This window comes from Drosophila santomea, chromosome X (genome assembly GCF_016746245.2).
Source record: "Drosophila santomea strain STO CAGO 1482 chromosome X, Prin_Dsan_1.1, whole genome shotgun sequence".
Classification (NCBI taxonomy): Eukaryota; Metazoa; Arthropoda; class Insecta; order Diptera; family Drosophilidae; genus Drosophila; species Drosophila santomea.
In genome coordinates this window covers 8,137,864-8,159,372 of record NC_053021.2, presented here as the reverse complement: position 1 = coordinate 8,159,372, position 21,509 = coordinate 8,137,864, and the positions used below count along the sequence as shown (strand labels likewise).

Below are 21,509 nucleotides of genomic sequence, written 5' to 3'. Positions count from 1 at the left end.
TTTAAGCTTAGATTAGACTCTGTGGGTATCAGTAATTTGACTTAGTAAACATAGCCGCCGTTCGACGCGTACTGCGTGTCCTGGCCGGACTTGGAGTAGGTGTTCTGTAAATGGGCAGGAGTAATGGTGTCGGCACCAATGGCCACCGGCACATGGGTCTCGGCATTGAACTCCTCGATGCCATTCGAGGTGGGCTCCTCGTACAGATGGGCAGGTGTAATGGTGTTGGCTCCAATGACCACTGGTGCCTGTCGTTGGACAAAGGCGGCGATGGGTTGTGCGCTCTGGTAGGAACTGCCAGCTGATCCGGCCACGACTGCCTGGCCCTGGCTATGAACGTAGCTCGTCTGGGCAACGGCGGATTGATAGGAACTGGAATCTGACCCAGAAACAGCAGAGGCGGCGGTCGCAGCTACAACCGACTGCTTAAGGTAAGCGGGCGTGTATTCAGCGGGCTGATAGGAGCTGGAATCGCCACCAGGAATCACCTCAGCACCAACAGCTACAGAAGAGGTCTGCTTTAGATAGGCAGGAGTGTATTCAGCGGGTTGGTAGGAGCTAGAATCTCCTCCGGGAACAACAGCTTCCTGCTCCTGCTCCTGCTCCTGAATGTACTTGTAGTGGGCCTCCTGATCAGCCTGGGGAATGAACTTCTCGGGGGCATAGCTATCAGCACCAATAGCAGCTGGAACTGGGGCATAGGTATCAGCTCCAATGGCCGCTGGGACATAAGTCTTCAAGTGATCGGGAGTGTATTCAGCGGGTTGGTAGGAGCTAGAATCTCCTCCGGGAACAACAGCTTCCTGCTCCTGCTCCTGCTCCTGAATGTACTTGTAGTGAGCCTCCTGATCAGCCTGGGGAATGAACTTCTCGGGGGTGTAGCTATCAGCTCCAATAGCATCTGAAACTGGGGCATAGCTATCAGCTCCAATGGACGCTGGGACAGAAGTCTTAAGATGAGCTGGAGTGTATTCAGCTGGCTGGTAGGAACTAGAATCCCCACCAGGAATCACCTCAGCGATCCTCAAGTGCTCAGGAGTGTATTCAGCGGGCTGATAAGAGCTCGAATCTCCTCCGGGAACAACAGCTTCCTGCTCCTGCTCCTGCTCCTGCTCCTGAATGTACTTGTAGTGGGCCTCCTGATCAGCCTGGGGAATGAACCTCTCAGGGGTGTAGGTGTCAGCACCAATAGCAGCTGGAACTGGGGCATAGGTATCAGCTCCAATGGACGCTGGGACAGAAGTCTTAAGATGAGCTGGAGTGTATTCAGCGGGCTGGTAGGAACTAGAAGCCCCACCAGGAATCACCTTAGCGGACTTCAAATGCTCGGGAGTGTATTCAGCGGGTTGGTAGGAGCTAGAATCTCCTCCGGGAACAACAGCTTCCTGCTCCTGCTCCTGCTCCTGAATGTACTTGTAGTGGGCCTCCTGATCAGCCTGGGGAATGAACCTCTCAGGGGTGTAGGTGTCAGCACCAATAGCAGCTGGAACTGGGGCATAGCTATCAGCACCAATAGCAGCTGGAAATGGGGCATTGCTATCAGCTCCAATGGCCGCTGGGACAGAAGTCTTCAAGTGATCGGGAGTGTATTCAGCGGGCTGGTAAGAGCTAGAATCTCCTCCGGGAACAACAGCTTCCTGCTCCTGCTCCTGCTCCTGAATGTACTTGTAGTGGGCCTCCTGATCAGCCTGGGGAATGAACCTCTCAGGGGTGTAGGTGTCAGCACCAATAGCAGCTGGAACTGGGGCATAGCTATCAGCACCAATAGCAGCTGGAAATGGGGCATTGCTATCAGCTCCAATGGCCGCTGGGACAGAAGTCTTCAAGTGATCGGGAGTGTATTCAGCGGGCTGGTAAGAGCTAGAATCTCCTCCGGGAACAACAGCTTCCTGCTCCTGCTCCTGAATGTACTTGTAGTGGGCCTCCTGATCGGCCTGGGGAATGAACTTCTCAGGGGTGTAGGTGTCAGCACCAATAGCAGCTGGAACTGGGGCATAGCTATCAGCTCCAATTGCCGCTGGCACCGAAGTCTTAAGATAAGCTGGAGTGTATTCAGCGGGCTGGTAAGAGCTGGATTCGCCACCAGGAACAACCTCAGCGGACTTCAAGTGCTCGGGAGTGTATTCAGCGGGCTGGTACGAGCTGGAATGGCCACCTGGCACTACTTCCGCCGAGGAGGAGGCGGAGGAAAATGCGGATGAAGAGGCGGAGAGTCCATAGCCTCCGTCGGCGGACAGGCCCAACTTCAGATGACTGACATCGGCGGCGGCGAGGCCGACAAAGGCCAATGCAATGACGTAGAACTTCTGCAATGGGATCCGGTTGGTGTGGATAAGTGGGTGAGATGGGTGGTGGCTGGATAGTTGGAGGTGGTTCCCCCTAGAACCGAAACTTACCATGTTTGGGCCAAATCTGTTGTTGAAAAGAGGGACGTTTTCAGTTTTTATACCCACAAAAGATTTTGGGCCTATGCTAATTGGAGTTTTGTTTTGATCAACGCTTGATTGGCCAACTACAAAATTTCTGTCCTCCCAAACTGCCAGTTTTGTCTTATTATTAATTTGGGTTGCGAATTTGCATAGGTAGCATAACAAAAGCGGCGATCTTATCAACTTGATTAGAACCTTTTCGGGCCTTGGCCTTTCCGTCAATTAAATTGTCGCCTGGTCTATACACTGCACGAAAACTGCTCACATAAGTTGTCATGTCAAACGATTGCATTGTTAGGATCCCAAACATCGAAAGCCATTGTGTTTCTTAGCTTCAACGAAACTGGTTTTAAACCTATTGAATGGCAATAAAATGTTATTTAGTGCGAGTTGAATACTTAAAACTACTTATTTTGGCCTGTGTACAACTGAATCCTACCGAGAGTATGCTAAATGGAGTTATTTTTTAGCGCCTGGCAAGTTCAGCCGTGTGTCATAATCGGCTTGGTTCGGCAACCAGTTCTCCGACTTTGGTCAAGAGTCTTAGATATGCCAATAAGTCTGCTAATTGGGCTTGGGGAAATCAATCGATGGATGCTTAAATTCGAATCGATACTGCTTATTAAACATAACTATTTTGCTATATTCGTATGACACCAGAACGAACTCGCTGCATACCCCGTAAAAATATGGCCAATGGGGCATAATTAAATTTAACTTAATTTTAAGTGATTCAGTATCCCACCAAAAGATATCCAGTTTCGAATTAGTTACGCCAACTTTGGCTGAATGAATTATAAAGATAACCTTTATATAAAGTTTCAGCTTACATTTTATGGGTAAATTTATTCGCTTTAATATGGTTTAGCTGATTTTATGGCTCTCATTCCGCAAAATTAGCTTATCTTATTAACTTACTGACTTTCATAATAAAGGTTGAAAGCGTGCATGTTCGGGAAAGCACTTTGCAACCAAGATCATCAAAAGTGGAGTAATTTAATAATAGGATGAAATACCTCGTTTAGCTGACTGCCTATTCAAAAGTTCTGCGACTAAAACCTAGAATGGTTCACGAATATTCGAACTGGGAGGGAACACTCAAAACTCGTTTATGCTAAATCGGATATTTGCTTATTGATTGATTTTGTCGAAAAGATGGAGATATATGGTCCATCAATGGAGCTTATAACTTAATTGTATAAAAAATGACTAAATAATAGTTTGTTGAATAGCTAATGAATGTGGCGCTATTCAGATAAATATTATAATAATTTATATTTGAGTATTTAATCCGTAATATAAATTATAGTGTACTTCTAAAACTATATATACAATAAAATGATTCTATATTCTTGCAATCTAATTCTTTCCAAAAAGGCCCATTTGTATGCTAATAATAAAACTGCCTAATAAAATGTTATTTTTGTTATGTGGGGACAAAGCATAATATAAAAATGAAATTGCTTATAAAACTCTTTAATTTATATTTTTGTTTGAATTTATTTAAATAAATTATAACTTTCCTACCATTTCTTCTTATTATTATTACATATTCAATCCGTTAATTATGTACATTTTAGATTTGATCTTTCCCATTTTACAGGGCTTTGAAATCCAGAAAATGGATCCCAAAAAAACCAGGAACTTTATTTTAAGACTATGCAAATTTGTGTGCTTTTGGCCAACTCGTCGTGTTTTGGTCGTGTCTAGTATGAATCACTGCGAATAACTGAGATTATCCAAACTCGTTTCGATCATCAACTTTAGGCCTGAAAATTTTTAGACTTTATGTCTTGCCTTGTCTGTACTCTAGTTTTATTTGTGGTTGGTTGCCCATTCTTCGTCTTAATTACGAAAATTTATGCTTTGCGTGATGTAATTAAAAAGCAAGAACACAATGAAATATAAGCCTTTTTTAATACATGTTTGGCCTTTATGTAAAACAAATGTCTGAGCCTGACCAAAAAATCAGGTTGAGCGACAAAAGATTTATACTTGTGGTTGGATCTTAAATTTATGTTTTTACCATAAGCCAATAAATATTTGTTTTCGTTCTTTCTCTTTTGGTTGCCAAACAATAGATCAAGTTTGAACCAGTGTGGTATATTCATTTATTGATATTGATTATGCATTTGTGAGGCAAAACTTGTTGGTGACTTAATAGAGGTGTGTATTCCAGATGGGAACTCAGCCCTCAAGTATTTTAGCTTTGCTCTTGGATTTTTCACAGTACGAGGTGAGGTTTCTGTGCCCCACACTTTTTCGGTTTACACTTTGATATAGATGAGTATTCTCTGGTAGCCGTTGCCGCAGGGGCTCTTTCAATATTTGTGCAGTTCACTTGCTTGAGGATGATGGCAAATGTTTGCCCGGGGTCTCGGCCCTCGCCAGTGGCCATAAAACAATTGCGGAACCAGCGAAAAGACGCGACAAATTGTTTGGCCCAACAGCAACAGCAACAGCAACTTGCGAACTGGAGGCTGGAACTCTTTTTGAAACCCCCCCTTTTTGTGGCACACATGGATGTTGTGCACACTGGATTACCATGTATTTCGGCCACGTCTGGAGTTCGAATCAGCGACGATCGTTGTGAGAAAAACGATGCTTAAATAAGACGGGCACGGTGAGCTCTTAAATAACATTTGCCAAATTGCATTTTCGTTAAACATTTTGCAAAACCCCCACAAAACGTTGTTTACACGCGTTGTTGCTCTTGGCCAATTCCCCAACTGGAAATCTTGTAATGTGGGTGTGTGTGCCGCTACCATTGCCCATTTATGAGTGGCACTGACCATCAATCTTATATCAAGTGCCGAAATCTTGTCTTGATGTTAATTACTTGTAATTAGCTTATTTTATGATGGAAATCTCAGCACTTCTGTGCGAGCAGTTTGTGCTTTTTGTACATTTCTTGCATGTTTTTAAACAATTTTAAAGCTATAATTGTTGATGATATTCTAGTGCATTGTAAATATACAAGTGTACAAAACTCGATGCTAGATCGGCATGAATGCAAAGAAACGCATTGGCTTTGGGTTATTTGTTCCGTAAATTCAGAGACACTCGCCGAAAGGCAAACAGTTTCACAGCTTAATTCGCGAGGTAAACACAGTGAGAAGCGCGTAGAACGACGCTCGGAATTTGTTGAGCATTTTGCGATCGCAGTGACCGACTTTGTGCACCTGGCTGCGGAAAATTAGCTGAAGCACACAGAATCGGAAAACAGGAAAAATCATTCACAGTCGCCCAACTTGGGCCAACATTAGATGCAGCTCTAAATTAATATTTTTTTTTGAAGATTGCGATGGGGGGACTCTTTCGACATGTGCGTTAATGCGTCAAAAACGACGGAGATCAATGGAGATTCGAAGGTTTGCCGGCTGGCTGTGATCTTATTACTTGTTTGATTACTCGGCAGAAAATAAGGTGGCTAAGTTTGGATCACAGACCCTGACCTTCTCGCCAAGTGCGAAACGTGTCAGAGTCCGAGAAACGAAATGGAATTAAATTTAATCATTGTTTTACGGCCATAATCTGCGAAAGTGAAGGGCAATCGAAGGAAGTCGTCTGCTGAGATCAAAAAACATTCGGTTGTCTTGGATGTTGGCTTTACGACCAAAGCGCGCTAATTAAAACCGTATTGAAAGCGAAATTAAGCCCACAATTGTTGTGCATCGCAAACACAGAGACTTCTTTCTTTGCAGAATATTTTTTTTTTTGCACCCGCATAATAAACCCATCATCGTGACATCTTCAATAAACTATGGGGAAACTGGACCCAAAAAAAAAAAACTAGTTTGGGATCGTCGAGGGGGCTACAAAAACCACTTTTGCGATCGCGTAACTCGACCGCAATTACAAAATCAAGTTTACCAGAGTAGTAATACTGCCATGCGACACTTGAGCATCGAGATAGAAGTGATATTCCCGCTGATTGGCATAATTAGTGGCATTTCTGCTGTCATCGGTGTGATTGTGCCGCAAAATGCCATCCAATTTGTCAAATGATTTTACGATCACCCAGTGAGATATCTGCGCAATTGGGTAAGACGGATTGGCACCTGTGGGAAATCGTAGCGAAAAGATTTAAAAAGGCTTATTTCACTTGTTCTATGCTCCATTGGCTTTAAATAAATTGTAAAAATAGCCTTGATAATTGCGGGGATTTTTTTGATGCTTGTGTGTTTACCAAAACCGCAAAGAGCTGAGCTCTTCGTAATGCCAATAAAAATGCGAGTGTAGTCATTGACCGACCACCCATGACAAAACTAATATAAGTCATGTATTTTTTGTTAGTTACTCAAAATGTTGTCCCCACACAATCATATTTATATATTTTTACTTTTTGGCTAAGATTCCATTTTATTGTATATTTATTATTATTTTTCATAAATAAATTTTTAATTTTGTATTGAAAGAGCATTTACTCTTTGTGAAAGCCATCATACTCTAGTTTTCCTACCTTTTTCCGACACGTGTTCACACACTTGAAAATTGATCGGGCATACAAATGTCATAATAATTTATGAAGGCGGTTTTGGTCTTCGTTGGTCACTCGTTTTTTGGGGGGAATCCCATAGATGTAACCTCGAAACGCTCGTGCTCATGCTCGTGTTCTTGTACCATCAGTTATTAACATAATTTTGCTTCCATTATATAAGTTTCGAGCAACACACGCTGTTAATCAATTTGTTTCCGATGAAATTCTTGGAAAACCTGTGTGGCTAATGTCTAATTAATTTATGAGTGAATTATTGTTGTGGCGCTGATGAGAAAATTGGTTAGGTATTTATAGCAGATCCAATTTAAAGTCGTGTTGTTATTTTCCCCCAGTCTCAAACTGAGTAATCTTTTTATTTTTATATATATTCATATATTTTCATTGACTATTAACAAATGCATATTTTAATGGTAGGCAATGAAATGCATTTTCTTTAATATTTTCATAATAATTAGGCTGTTTACGTTTAATTTAAGCGTTAATAAGAACTTATAATAAGAAAAGCAAATATATAAATATAAAGTAAATATTTCGCATCGCATCAGCCGATTTTCATATACCAACTTAAATTTAAACCAGTTTTAAATTAGAAATCAGCCTATAAGCAGCAAAATTGCAGTACGCTAATTCCCAAAAGGAGCCTAAAAGTAGGTAAGTTATTGTTCAGTCCGTCGTTTCGTGACTTTCCCAACTATTAGCACTAAAATAAATTGTTAATGCTGAACTGGAAATCTTGGGAGGAAGCAGCGCCTTTCAATTAAGCCAAGTGGCTCAGGTTGTAAAACAAAAATATGGCTGCCTACTTACAGGCTGGTCCATTAAAAATTAAGCAAATAACAAGGGAACAATGGGAGGGGAAACTCGTAGTGGCAGTGGTTGTGGGTGGTGCATAAGTAAAAGGACACTAAAACATTATGTGCACATGTGGCCGGCCATCCCAGCTCATCTTATCGTAACTCAAGTCATCCCCATCTCATCTGGAGGAGACAAGACAAGCCCTAGATGATGATGATGATGATGATGATGCTGATGATGATGGCTACAAAACGGCGACAGGCACAAATAAAAAATCAACTTGGCAAGAGCCTCGAGCCCAAAGCAATCAACTGAAATGAGGTGCAGTTGCCACGCCCCCGAAAGGGACCCATGCCGCCACAACGGCAGCGCCCACTTTTTCCGGGAAAATGCCGAAAATAATCACAAGGCGACAAAATGTTGCATATAATGCGGCTGCTTAGGAAGGACCATAAATAAATGCCTCAAGGCAAAGGACCAGGATGACGGGACAGGATCAAAACAGTGCTGCCCAATAATGCGACAAATATATGGCATTTGTAAATAGCAGAAAATGGATTTTTAATAATAATAATATTCTTATGCATTTTTCAATTACTAATTTGTGCTTTTAAATCAAACTTAAAACTTATGCCAAAAATTTTGAGTACTTATATTAAGACTAAGCATAACTAGTTCTAAACACTCTAAACTAAAGAAACCTAAGAAAAAGATTGTAGAAATGTATTATATTATAAATCCAATGTCTGACATCTCTAAAACGGACGAAGGACTTGGAACGGATAACCAGACTGAATGACTGATGGTTGGATGGATGGTTCGTGTTAATTATTTTGCTAAAATAATGCAAGCAACAGCAACGAAAAATTTGACAAAATTTGATGCGCTCATATCCACCCGCATCCCCGCCCCTCGTGGCAACATTTTCTATATTTTCGCCGAAAATAAAAAGCAAAATACTGAAATGAAAAATCGCAATTTCCTGGGCCCCCGATAACCGCCGGCTACGAGCATTTTCTATATAGGAACATAAACAACAATAAAGAGCGGACGACAGCGACGGCTTAATGAGTGACGGGCGGTCATATTAGATGAGATGCGATGTCCTTGTGTTGTGCCAGTGTGTGTGTGTGCGAGTGTGTGTGTGTGCCCCTGTTAGTGTCACAGTGCCAGTGTGTGGGTGTATGGTGAGTTATGGCACATTAAGCCCAGCTGCGACTACACTGAGAACTAATTTGCACAGCAAAAGCATTTGTTAAGCGACTATAAATGAAATATGTGTATCATTTCATATGTAAGTCAAGATAAATTTTAATAAATATGGTAAATACTGACAAAATCCTATTAATTACCACAAAGCACCAGAAAACTATGGAAATTGATTTCAATACTCATATATTTAATATATACAAATTATACACTGTGCCATTTCAGTTTGCCTCACTGTCTTTGTGACCCTTTTTTTTGGGTGAATATCTGAACTGCTCTCGCATTCTCGGGTATTTGCATTATTCATGTGCGGAGAAAGCTGCGCGGAGTGGGTGGTGAAATGTTGGGGAAGAGTTGAGGAATGTCGCGGTAGTTTTATTTTAAGGCCCAAGCGTTCATAAAAACCAAGACGCAGACAAGTGCAGTTCGCTGTCGTGGGTGGCTCTGTGAAAGGGAATATTAGGGATTGGGCAGCTATGGGTACTATATACTTTACAATCAAGCAATAATCGGCTTGATAAAGCCTGGGTATACTGAGGGTATGTACTGCTTTTTGGTTTTATTTTTTTTATCGAAAATAATCCATGATAATAAAACATACTTATCCTACAAATGTACTCATGCCCTCCGAATTTTTGCATAAACATAAAACCTGTTGATGATTTGTGATTTATTATTCTTCATGTTATTTTTCGTTTATGTAGAGCAACATGGAAATTGTCAACTCGGAATGGAGCATTTTGGAGGTAAGGAGCACTCCCTACTTTCTTTTTGGGCGAAAGCCCCACAGCACCACCATCTTGTTGCATTTTAAGTTCGCTGGCTGAACGCTTTTGATGGCTTCTTTTTTTGGGCTCCATGGGACCACGAGTCCATCGTGTGTTGATGCTGATGATGACAGCATTCGAGGAGCTAAGAAGCTGAAGCGTCCACGTCGAGACCCCATGATGAAGTTGTCGTTCATCGTACATCGTTCATTGTTCATCGTTCATCGGGGGAGCTGCTCGTTAAGTTGCCTTTAAGTCAAGTTGTTTGACAATCTTCGCAGGCGGAAGATTGTGGCGGCCAAGACAGGCTGGTCTGGGCTGGGGGGGGGGGAGAAAAAAAGTGTTATAAATTGCATTTAGTGTCGGGGCACGTCATTGCTGATTTGTTACGGCTGCCAGGGCTAACGGCGGACGGGGGCCAAAAGGTCAACCTCCAGGCCATAACAATGGCTTCTGTCCGGATGCCACATATGCACCACATATACACTATAGATACACCATACATACACCACATACACCACTACACATACACCACATCCCAGCAGATCGCAGTGGAGCGATCTCCCCCCTGCACATATGCAAATTGGTGCGCTGGCAATGATGCGTTCTGGAATTCCGAATTGTTTACAAATTTTGCCAACAAAATGCTAGCGGGAGGAGCCTAGATATGCTAAAATAAAACTTCAAGTCATAAACTAAAGACTTTGTTTACAAATTAAATGCAGCATGCAACAAGCAACAAGCGACATCTTCATCGCGTCCAATGGAACCTACGAAACGATGGCTCTATATCCTCGCCCATCCAGATATGCGACTTCAGATACAGGCCTCTTGCTTTTGGCTTATGAATTCGCTGCTGCCTGGACCTACCCACCTACCCACCTGCACCCCTCTTGCCCCACCCCTTGCCCCACCCCCTGATGGAGGCACCAACCGATCCCTCCTGGCGCTTGGGTGTGATGTGTCCGCTGCACTGTCCGTTTGTCTCTTTGTCCGCACACTGTGAAAAAAAATATTATTATTAAGTTAAGTTACCTCTTGTTCGCTATTAAAACCGTAGAAAAGTGGTCATAATAATAATAGTAATACTTTTTTTCCCGAATAGGTTAACTCATATTAAAAAATGCATACATTTTTGAGGGTTCAAAGTTATTGTTTATATAAACGATCTCAGCACCAACTAGTGACAAGTATTTTTTTTCGTGCATTTGTCCGTTTGTTCGTTTTGTCCGCCGGCTCGTACTTTATGCCCACCGTATGCAAAGCAGCCCGCAGCCCAGCTACATGTGTTTTACATGAATTTTAAATGATATGTTAAATAAAAATGCGCAGCTAAACAGCCCAAGGCACCGCACCACAGTGAAGACAACGCAAACGGACACGGGAACAGGAAAGTAACGAAAAAAAAAAAAACAACAGCCACAGTGAGTGCAAAGAGTGCGTGGACAACACACGCAGCCATAAAACAGTGGACGCGAATGGGAGAAATACCATTATAATTATAAATCTGGTTCCTAAGCTTATTATCTAATTATTGCAATTTGTTTTTTCCCTTTTTGACTTATTTTTTTGCACCTTACAGGCAATTAAAATATGCACTTTACCTCAATAAACCCACTGTGGCCGCTTATAAAAAATCGGAGATATAAAAGCGGGAGGGGAGCTGCGGCAAAAACTATGCAAACTTTATGCGAATCTAAAATATTTGCACTGGGCAAGCGCATGCGCAGCACACTCAATTGTTCAAATACATTTATATATATCTCGAAGGCAGACGGAAAGGATGGAAAATCCAACTGGGGAGGGAAAACTGGGCAGCAGCCGCCGATGGACGCAGTTTGGGGCTTGCACTTGGATGCTGGATGTTGGATGTTGGATGTTGCTTGCTGCCTGATGCTATCAATTCAAAGTCAAATGGGGGGACAACAAAACAAATCGGCGCTGCATCTATAATGAGCACAGCCAACGTGGACGGCACTCCGAGATCTCTGGCCAAAAAAAAAGCTAAAAAAAAAGGTATAAGAAACAGAAACAGGCTGGGGCCAGGAACAGGGCCCCAAGTCGGAATTGATGAGAGCGGGGGCACCATATGGCCAGCGGGCTCGGGTCCACCAAAACGCAGACTTTGCTCCAATGTTTTGACTTGCATGTGCGCTGCCTCATTGAGTTGTTCGCTTGTGGTGGACCAGGACCCGGCCTCCGTTGGCCTCCATTCGCCTCCTGGAGTCCCGATCTTGGCGAGCACGATCGGCTGCAGGGACACCCACCCAACGCACACACATCGGCCCACAGGTGGGGTCAACCAAATAACAGGCACCCTGCGGCCTACAAGAAAACTTACAATTTGTTAATTAAAAAAAAAAAAATAAATAAATAAATTATTAAAAAAATATTAAAATATATAGCACTTACCAGCGCATATTATAGCTGCATATAAAAGTGAATGCTTTATTTGAAGAAGCAAACTTCTTTTTCTTAGCATTGCTATTTTTTCGACCGCGAGTGTACACACAGATGCGCCCAATGCCCTGGGGCCATTGCATTATACCCGTTCATAGTCCGATTCGCATTGATTGCAAAAATTGTTGAATGCCGCACAATTGAATCCGGTCGCGGGTCCATAAATGTCTTCATTATGATCTTGAGTACTTGGGCCAATTTGCTGGCTCTCAACTGACCAACTGGTAATCGCGGAGATATCGGCCTTAAGATTTCGAATATTTAATAAGGCAAGTGGGAAAAGTGAACTGAATAGGTATATTATTTATATTTATTAACAATCTGCCAATGGTACTGACTAACATGCATAAGCGCAGTTGAAGCTAATAAGACAATTAGCTGGCTGGGCTACTCAATCATTTTCCGCCGCGAAAATTGGCAAGTGAAAAACTGTGCCAACACCCAAAAGAGGAATCACTTACGTGGCTGGTTGAAAAGCATGCAAAATGCAGCAAAAAAAACAAAAAAAAATAATAAAGGCCACGAACGGAGTTCCTGTCGAAATGGGAAATGCTAGTTGTGAGTTTGCAGTTTGCTGTTTGGAGTTATAATCGCGCGCAAGGAAAAGCAAAGGTAAAGGCAAAGGCAAAGGCAAATCAGGCATTAAATTGCTCATGAGGCCGACAATTTCTTTAAACACAGAGCGCAGAGCTGCGGCTGAGTTGGTAATAGAAAAGGATTTGACTCGATTGAACACCCGAATTTGCAATTTTCGAGTTAAGCTCCGTTGCGCCCCCAAACGCCTCGCAAAAACGAAAAAAAAAAATTATACTGGTGGGCGGTGAGCCGAAATTATAGCCTAAGCCCAGGCAAGTGGAAGAGCAGACTGCAGTTTTGGCCGTCTTTTTTTTTTTTCCTCCCAATTGCTGCCTTTTTTTCGGGACCATCTCTTGGCCAATGCACTTAACACGTCAACACGGTCGCCGGCGCTGTTTTCCCAAGCATTTGGCGTAGGATTTTGGAGTAGGATTTCGATGGGAGTTGGCATTCGAGTGGAGCCACGAAGCGGAAATACACTCAAAGGCGTAAAAAAAATATACAATAAATCCAAATAATTGCAAAATATTTAATATATAATATAAAGATATTATAAAGTAAAGTACTTTATTAGGAATATGCTTTTAAAGTCATATGCTGACAAGATTACCCAGTTAAACAGCTGCGCGAGAAGTCAAAGCGAAGTCCAAAGTTAAGGCCAAGCGAATGGAAGTTTGTAGGTGCAAGTTGCACTGCAAGAAATCTAAAATAATATTAAACATTGAATTTAATTAAATAAACCTAATATTAAATTAGAAATAGTATTTTAAGCAATAATCATGCATTGTTTTTATACAATTTTCATAGAATTATATTTGATTCAAGAGTGACTGACATATTTTGGCAAGTGCCAGCCAACTAGCGTTGAAAGTGGGATTTCACATGACCATAAACACACATAGATCGACAAGATGGCCACAGATTGAGCCAGCGAGTGTGTGCAGCGATTATAATCTATTTTGGCAGAAATCGATCGTGATCGGGCTCAAAGTGCCTGCCACAACAATGCCTATTTTGGCCAACTGAGCTGTTAAAGTGGCAACAAGGAGTTTGGTTTACAGTGAAATGATCCCAGTGTGCTCTGATATTTCCAGCTTGTCTCTGGCTTGCTTTAGCCCTTTTCGATTTGGTTATTGTCGTAACATCTGGCAGCAAAAAAAAAAAAAATAAAAAACAAATAAAAATTTAATAACAAATTATCTATTAGCAGCTGGCACTGGAGAGATTGATGCAAATATGTCGACTGCCCCAGAAGATCGACTGCGTGAGAACCTCAATCGATGTCTGTCGGACTCCCTGGTGAAGGGAGTTGGTGGCCTGGTGATCGGATCCGTGGTCACCCTGCTCTTCTTCCGGAGGCGCATATGGCCCGTCTGGCTGGGCACTGGATTCGGCGTGGGCGTGGCATATCGTGGCTGCGAGAAGGAGCTCAACGATGTTAAGTTTGGCCAACGAAAGTGATCTTGGGCATCCGTACATTGGATTTTACTGATGCTTACACGTGTTCGGTTTAATGGCTTGCATTTACTTAGATTGTCCAACGATTTGAGTAAATAAACTCGAAGAAACTAAAAAGTAAAAAAATCAAATGAATGTACAATTGCCATTGATTATCTGTAATTTTTACAAAGCAAGAGAAAGCGATGAACTACTCTTACCCATTAGTTCTAAAATTAGTACCATTAGCCGTATCACGATTAGTGTGCGATCTGGTGCACAAGATACATATATGCCAATCGGCGATGGCGTACGACACCTATTTTTTTACATTTTTTTTTGGTAATCCTAAGATGCTCTTTCATGTTCACCGATCTGCTGATCGTTCAAGGGCCCAATAAATCGCGCAGTCCCGTTGCTGGCTGACTTGCTGGCTGGTGCTAATGCGACAAGTCCACCGGATTTCCCCACTGCCCTCCACTCACTCAACTTGTCCTCTTCTCGGAAAGATCGCTATTCGCCACTCGCGATCCATTTGCCCAGATACTCGTATAGTCGAGGGCAGCGCTTCGAATCCAGACTGCTTCCGAGGCAATCGGATCATCGGCCAGGCAGTGGAACAAAAAAAAAAAAATAGAAGGAGAAAAACGCAGTCAAAAACTAGAGGAGATTGTGTAGCACGGTCGGCAATTATAATATATACAAAATCCATTACGGTTCACAGGTCAAATGTAGAAATTGAGATAGATCCGCGGCCAGGGGCTGGATTTGGTTCATTGGCAGCTTTGCACGTTTCTCAGCCTTGTTTTAGTGCTGCCAAGGCGAGTTAGGAAGCAATTTACAAAATATAACAAGATTTATAAGTATATAAATATAAGTATAATTATATGTATAGATGTTAAATATATTCAAATTTTAAAGTAGTACAAGATTACACAAAGTTTAAGAGCTTATCCTTTGAGAGCGAATACATTTAATCAAATTAATACATTTCCTGGCTATAAATATGTACATTGTAATATTTTCTATTATTCCTAGGATAATGAACTATAAATATGTACATTGTAATATTTTCTATTATTCCTAAGATAATGAGCAATAAATATGTACATTGTAATATTTTCTATTATTCCTAAGATAATGAGCAAGAACTTGCAACTTTGTGGACTTATTTTGGGCAACTAAATGTCCGAATTGGCAGCACTGATCCTGTCGACATCGTCATCGTCGATCAATGCTCAATTCAGCTCAGTTGAGCCTGTAGCGCCGCATCGCATCGCATCCCATGCCCATCAAGATAGTCGAAGACCCATTGCCTCCATCGGATCCCCCGTCCATCGGATCCCTGTCCATCGGATCCCGGTCCACCTATTGCCGATCCTCGATCACCAATCCTCGATTCCAGTGCAGTGCAGTGCAATGGAGTGGAGTGGAGTGGAGTGGATTGGAGAGGCAATCGTGATCGACTCGAACTCTGTATGCTGTATGCTGTATTCTTGATACTGGATACTGCATACTGCATACTGGATTCTGGATACTGTTTGTGGCTACCACTCGCCGCAACTCAGAATTCGGCAGCAATTCTTATCCAGCGCTTCGCTTCCTCCGTTTTCCAGCATATATATATATATGTACGATTTACACGATATCCGATGCGGCGACAGATTCGTTGTGGCAGCTACGCAGTCTTTTGCGGAGATGTTGCACTCGGTTCATCATAATCCAGTTCATCTTATTAAATATATTTAATTTTTAAAAAAAGGTGCTGAAAAATGTGGTATAGCATCCACAAAAAGGTTTGACACAATTGCTTTTCTATACTTTAATTAACTTTATGCTAATAACTGTGTTTATTTCAATTTAGATGGCTAAACTAGTAATGTTAAATATATGTTACAATTTCACTATTTTTAATATACATATTTTTGATTAAAGCTCTTTTGAAGCAAATTTTGAACTAGTTCGCAAGTCGTGTTTGGCCAGTTCTGGCCACAAACCAATTTTCAGCTACACACAATCCCACCAAAAAACTGAGGCCTAGACCAAGTGGCCAAAACCAAAGGCATTCCTCGAAGACTCGAAGCTCTCCACGTTTAATAAGCAATTTTGATTTGGAGCAGATTATGTGACGACCAAACGAGCTGCAAGTTCAGGTTGCATGCCACACTGCACCATTGCTGCTTGGCTACTGATGCACTGAGCGAAAATTCCTATTCGAAAGTAAATGGTAAATTAAAAAGATTGTAGATTACTTCTTATTTTGAAGTTACATTTTCTTAGGCACAAAAAAGATTACTTCTTGATTTGAAGTTACATTTTGTTAGACACAATTATCTGTGGAATATTTTTACAAAATTGCTTGTGCCAGTGCAGTTGATTTTCTTGCAGTGTAAGCCAGCCGAAGGAGCCGCCTGCTTGCAGCTTTTGACTGCAACTTGCACTTGACTTTGTCGCTGACCCGGCAAAGATTTTTAACTGGGACTTGTTGCCAGTTCCTCGGCTCCCTGATGCCGATACTGTTTACATGGAACTTGTACTGATTGCTCCTAGTCATGCCCCCGATTTGGAGATTCGCAATTTTATGATAAGAGCGGCCACTGAGCGGGCACCGAGTTCATTTTCGCCGGAATTGCCTGAATTTTTATTGAATTTTAATTGGTCAAGTGGTGACGAGCAGCAATAGCAACAGCAGCTATTCTTTGGCCCCTTTCAGAATCCTTAAAGATCGAACAGCATATGCCTGATGACCGACCCTTTACCATTTTGTTTTTTTTCTTAGTTTTCGCAACGTTGCGGAATGGCAAAGGTTCCCAAGAAAATTTAGATCAATTTTCCTAATTTACCCGAGCCGCGGCGATTGCGTGTCGTGGCGTGAAAAACGGCACTTGAGGAAAACCCACAGATTTCGAGAAGTAGAAAGAGGAGGAGAAGGAGTTGGTGGAGCAGGCATTCCATTCAGCGGAGGAGGCTGAGGCAGCGGAAAATAAATCACGACTCAAGTTTCGAAAGCGCGAAACTGTTACCAAAGCACTTAAACTTAAATTGGCCAAAGCGAGCTGCGAGCTAATCCAGTCGAGGAGATCCCACAAAGCCTCGACTTTTTTTTTTCAGGCCGGGCGGGGAGTCCCGAGTCCCAAATTAGAAATAGTGTAGATAGATACGCCAATAGAATTTATAGCGAGCCTCTCGGACTGCGTTCCTTTTTCTGCTTTCCAACTGCCGCCGCTGCTGCTGCTGCTGCGGATGCTGCTGCTGCTGCTCCTCATGATCATGCCCTGGTCAGGTTAATTTTGGGCACGACCATGGCCAGGCGGCCATGTGGATGACGATGACGATGATGATGGCAACGCACGAAGGAAGCCGCGCTGCCTGCACTGCGAAAAACTGCAGTGGAGCTGCAGCCCACGAAAACTATGAAAGAAAGTTAAGTAAGAAAAAAATATATTTATAAAAGATAGTCAGTCACTGATATATTTAACACGTTCCCTTTTTCAGTTGTCACCACACTTTTGTGGCAGTGTAGCAAGGCTGGGATGAGCAGGGGCTTTGGGTTGGTGGTCATGAGGCTGAGGCAGAAACGTGCTCAGGGATCGCAGCTTAAGTTTAATGGAACCAATTGAAGATATTTTGTGGGCAAGTGATAAAGTTGTATGCCCAGTTGGTGGGTGCCTTCCTCTTCATCTTCCTCTTCTTCTTCTTCTACCTCTTCAGAGAGGCATAAAAAAAATCGTTGGCTTTTCCATCAACAACTCTCGGCTGCAAGTTCACTTCACGAACCCATTAAATGATGCGTATGCCCAACGTGATCATGCGTCTCCGAGGGGCCAGATCACACGATCCTGATACGCAGAGTGGAAAACCTGAGTAGAAATCAGCGTGAAAATTGCCCACCAGCTCCCTCCTTGCCCAGCCACCCCCCCCCTCCCGCGTTGAGTTATGTGAAAATTGCGGAAGAATTTCGTGAGGCGGCTTGTTAGTAGATGGAATGGAAGCAAAACGCAAAAGCAAAGCAAACTGAATCGTACTCCGATTGCAATGCAAACCGAAACCGAACTGAAGCCAAACCAAACTAAAACTAAAGTAAACCCACATTGAGCCAGGTCCACAGGCAATTGGCCTCCAATCAGTTGGGGGAAGTGGGTGAAAGGCGCTGCGAACAGGGATTGGGAAGTAGGTTAAGGTAATTCCCCAACATCACAAACATATGGCCAACAAAAGTTGGAACTGTCATTGCAAAAATCATTGGGAAAATCACTGCAGCTCAGTTACTTCATCATAAGTTCGCACTAAATGAGCTCTGAATCAGAATCTGTATGAGGGATGAACATCAAATATGATAACAGATAAATATGTATAACTAAATCATTACACAAAGTTTTAAGTTTATCATGGATCGTAATGTATTTGTTCTATTACTTTTATGCATAGTATAAATGGTTTGTAATTAGTCTTATACTTAATATATGCTTTATTCTATTCGACTTTTTGGACTTTTGATTTCCTTTACTGCCTGTGATGCTATTCGATTTTCCGGATGGTGAAAAACCAGGGGATCGTTTCTCAACTGTGTCTGTGCCGCTTGTGACGTCACGCTTCCGCCGCCAACCAATCAATCACAGGGCCGTCAACTCCACAGCCGCCGTCTCTTTCTGCCGCCGCCTTGCCATCTCTTTCTTTTGGCTAAGAAAAAAGGTCTTCAAGTTCTTGGTGGCTTCGTTTGCGGCTTTCTTATTTATTTTGGCTCATTTTTACGCTTTATGCACTGCGCGTTTCCCCACCCTCCCCACTTTCCACTTTTCCAGATGGTTCTACTTTTTTTTTTTTTTTTTTTGCCAGCCCCATACAAAAAACCCAGTATCCCAAACCCTTGCTTTATTTCACTGCGCTGTTGTCCATTAAATTTGATACCCACTTATTTGGCCAATAAAATTAACCTACCTCAACTTGTTTGGCCTTCGTCATAAAGGTGGGCGAAAAACACCAGTGCGAGCGAGAGAGAGAGAGAGACAGAGATGGTAGGAGGGTGCGTGAAAGAGACAGCAAGGGGGCGGAGGGAAAGAGACGCACAACACCAACACCAACACCCTCTGTGCCATTTGCCTTAATGTCAGACATGCGAATGTTTAATGTGTACTCAAGTCTGGTCTGAAGATGGTTGCACTTTCCGAATAATTCGCAGTGCAAAGAAACAAAAGAAATATGGAAATTTTCATTTATCTAGTTATATATTAATACAACATTTTGAGTTTACGTTTACATTAAATGTAACAGTTGCTTATGAATTAATATTAAATATTAAAATAATCAAAAACATGGACTATTATTAAGAGCGCAACACTTCAAAATGTGCAACCCACAACAATGTCTCGAAGACCTTTATTATCTCAAGTCCGATGGTCTGATGGTCCGATGCAATTGGTGACCCACCTCCTCCTGGGAAACAGCCACCTCATGTGGTGAACGCATCGGGCGCGCAAATAAATTAGCGGCCACCAAGTGTTGACATTTATTGTCAAGCCAAGCCCCAAAAAAAGCAAACTGCGAGAACGCGAGTTCGAAACCGAAACCAAATTCCCTCCAGCAAAACAACAACAAAAATACAAAAAAAAAAACACAAAAAAGAAAAAAAAACGAGGAAAACGAATCGAAACGAAACGAGCGACACTTGCAGCGGAGTTGCAACAAGATACGCGTCGCACGTTGCACGTTGCGAGTTGCAAGTTGCACATTGCACATTGCACACTGCACATTGCCGCACGCTTTTGGTCAATTTCAATTTATTGCATCAAGTGACAATCGGGTTAAATGGGCGGGGAATGTGAATGGGAATTGGAAATGACAGTGGCAAGGACCCAAGTATCCTATTTAATTGGTGACCCCGACAACGTCTAAATTGTCGCACCTTTTTCAGACGCAATTCGCTGCGCTTTGGGCTTTGAATGCGAAGGCCTCGTCTTGTGTAAACTCAGTATGCCCATTGCTTGTAATGCCAAATCCCTTGTTATATTTATAAACATTTATTTTTAAAAAAATTACCTCTCTTTGATTGGCTAACACTATTTGCAGCCTAATTACTTACTTTTTATTATCATTTATCTATAAGTACATTTGTTAATTTTGTTAGCTAGGCAGCCAAGCGCAGCGGCAAAACGCTTAAAACGAGCCGCTTTTTTATTGCGACAAAAAATAAAGTAAAAAAAAGAAAAGAAAAGAAAAGCGAAGCGAAGAGAGGTAACCAAATTTAGACCGAGCGCGTTGCAAGTTGCCAGTTTCAGGTTGCCGGTCGCCGGTTGCCCGTTGCAAGGCAATTAAAATTTTGCGCCAAACAAAAAAGCGAACAGGGTTCCTCCTTCGACCCTCCGTCTCTTTCTCCGTCTTGACGTCTCTGTGTTGCCGTCTCTTTCGCGTTGTTTCGGTGCCAAAATAAGTCAAGTGTTGCACAGACAGCAACGCGAGGAACCTCAAAGTGGCAGCCAAATGGGCGTATGAAATGCAATTAAATTAAATTTGCAGTTTTCACGAGTCCAGCGTGGCGTGCTGTCCACTGAGTGCAGGGGCGTTGGGGGGGCGACGGGGAGAGAGAGAGGGGGGAATATGGGGGCATCAAAACTACTTGCAACCTGTCATAATGGTCAATGTCAATTTCGCATAATTAACATTTAATTGAAAAGTTTCAACCTAATGATGGTGCATCAATGCGAAATTGAGGGCATAGCAGTAGATGGGGCAATTTGAGGAGGGGCATTCGGTTTCGGGTGTCCCTTTAGGGTCCGTGACAGTGCGTGTCCTTTTGAGCAAAAGGCAAAATTAATACGACTGCGAACGGAGTTTAGGTAAAGTGTGAACATAAAGTTGGTAGAGGGAATATGCCTAAAGGTAGAGGTAATATGCCTAAAGGTAGAGGTAATATCCCTCAAGGTAATGGGAATATCCCTAAAGGTAGAGGTAATATGCCTAAAGGTAGAGCTAATATACCCTTTGCCATCTAAACATATCTCTCTCTCAAGGCATTAAATCTAGTACTAGTACTCGCTTTAGTATCTGCCGATGTTTTTCCCATTTCCAAGCTGGCAGCATTTTAGGCTTCGTCGGTTAACTTTTTAGCCAGTTCTACTGTCTATTGAAATGTCAGTCAACGGCCCTCCGAAATGTTTTATAGCCAATTACAGCTGCCAAAGTGTGTGTGCTAACAGCGTATGTGGGTTTGTGGTAGCAGGCTTTTGGCCCCCAACTTTTGGGCCAAGTCTTACTTCCTGGCTCTGTTTCGGCTGCGGATTTGGTTTCACCAGGCCTATCGATAACAGTTGATAAGAGGCTCAGCCCACACAGCCACCC

At 42.4% G+C, this 21,509-nt stretch overlaps 2 protein-coding genes across 2 annotated transcripts; one reads left to right on the top strand and one right to left on the bottom strand.

Moving 5' to 3' along the window:
- Positions 1-41: 41 nt before the first annotated feature.
- LOC120456763 (platelet binding protein GspB) lies at positions 42-2,399 on the bottom strand. Its single transcript, XM_039643757.1, has 3 exons — positions 1,815-2,399; positions 798-1,637; positions 42-488 (listed from the first exon to the last, which is right to left on the bottom strand). The coding sequence occupies exons 1-3, from the start codon at positions 2,397-2,399 to the stop codon at positions 42-44; spliced, it is 1,872 nt and encodes a 623-aa protein (XP_039499691.1).
- Positions 2,400-13,847: 11,448 nt separating this feature from the next.
- LOC120456108 (MICOS complex subunit Mic10) lies at positions 13,848-14,337 on the top strand. Its single transcript, XM_039642721.1, has one exon. The coding sequence runs from the start codon at positions 13,974-13,976 to the stop codon at positions 14,196-14,198; it is 225 nt and encodes a 74-aa protein (XP_039498655.1). The 5' UTR covers positions 13,848-13,973; the 3' UTR covers positions 14,199-14,337.
- The last annotated feature ends 7,172 nt before the right edge of the window (positions 14,338-21,509 follow it).

Excerpts from the sequence above, each read along its gene's own strand:
- LOC120456763 (XM_039643757.1), bottom strand. The coding sequence starts at position 2,399 with ATGGTAAGTTTCGGTTCTAGGGGGAACCACCTCCAACTATCCAGCCAC. Across the intron at positions 1,638-1,814 it reads CCGATCACTTGAAGACTTCT|GAAGCTGTTGTTCCCGGAGG; the intron begins GTCCCAGCGGCC and ends GAGCAGGAGCAG. Across the intron at positions 489-797 it reads AGGAGCAGGAGCAGGAAGCT|GTGATTCCTGGTGGCGATTC; the intron begins GTTGTTCCCGGA and ends GTTGGTGCTGAG.
- LOC120456108 (XM_039642721.1), top strand. The coding sequence starts at position 13,974 with ATGTCGACTGCCCCAGAAGATCGACTGCGTGAGAACCTCAATCGATGT.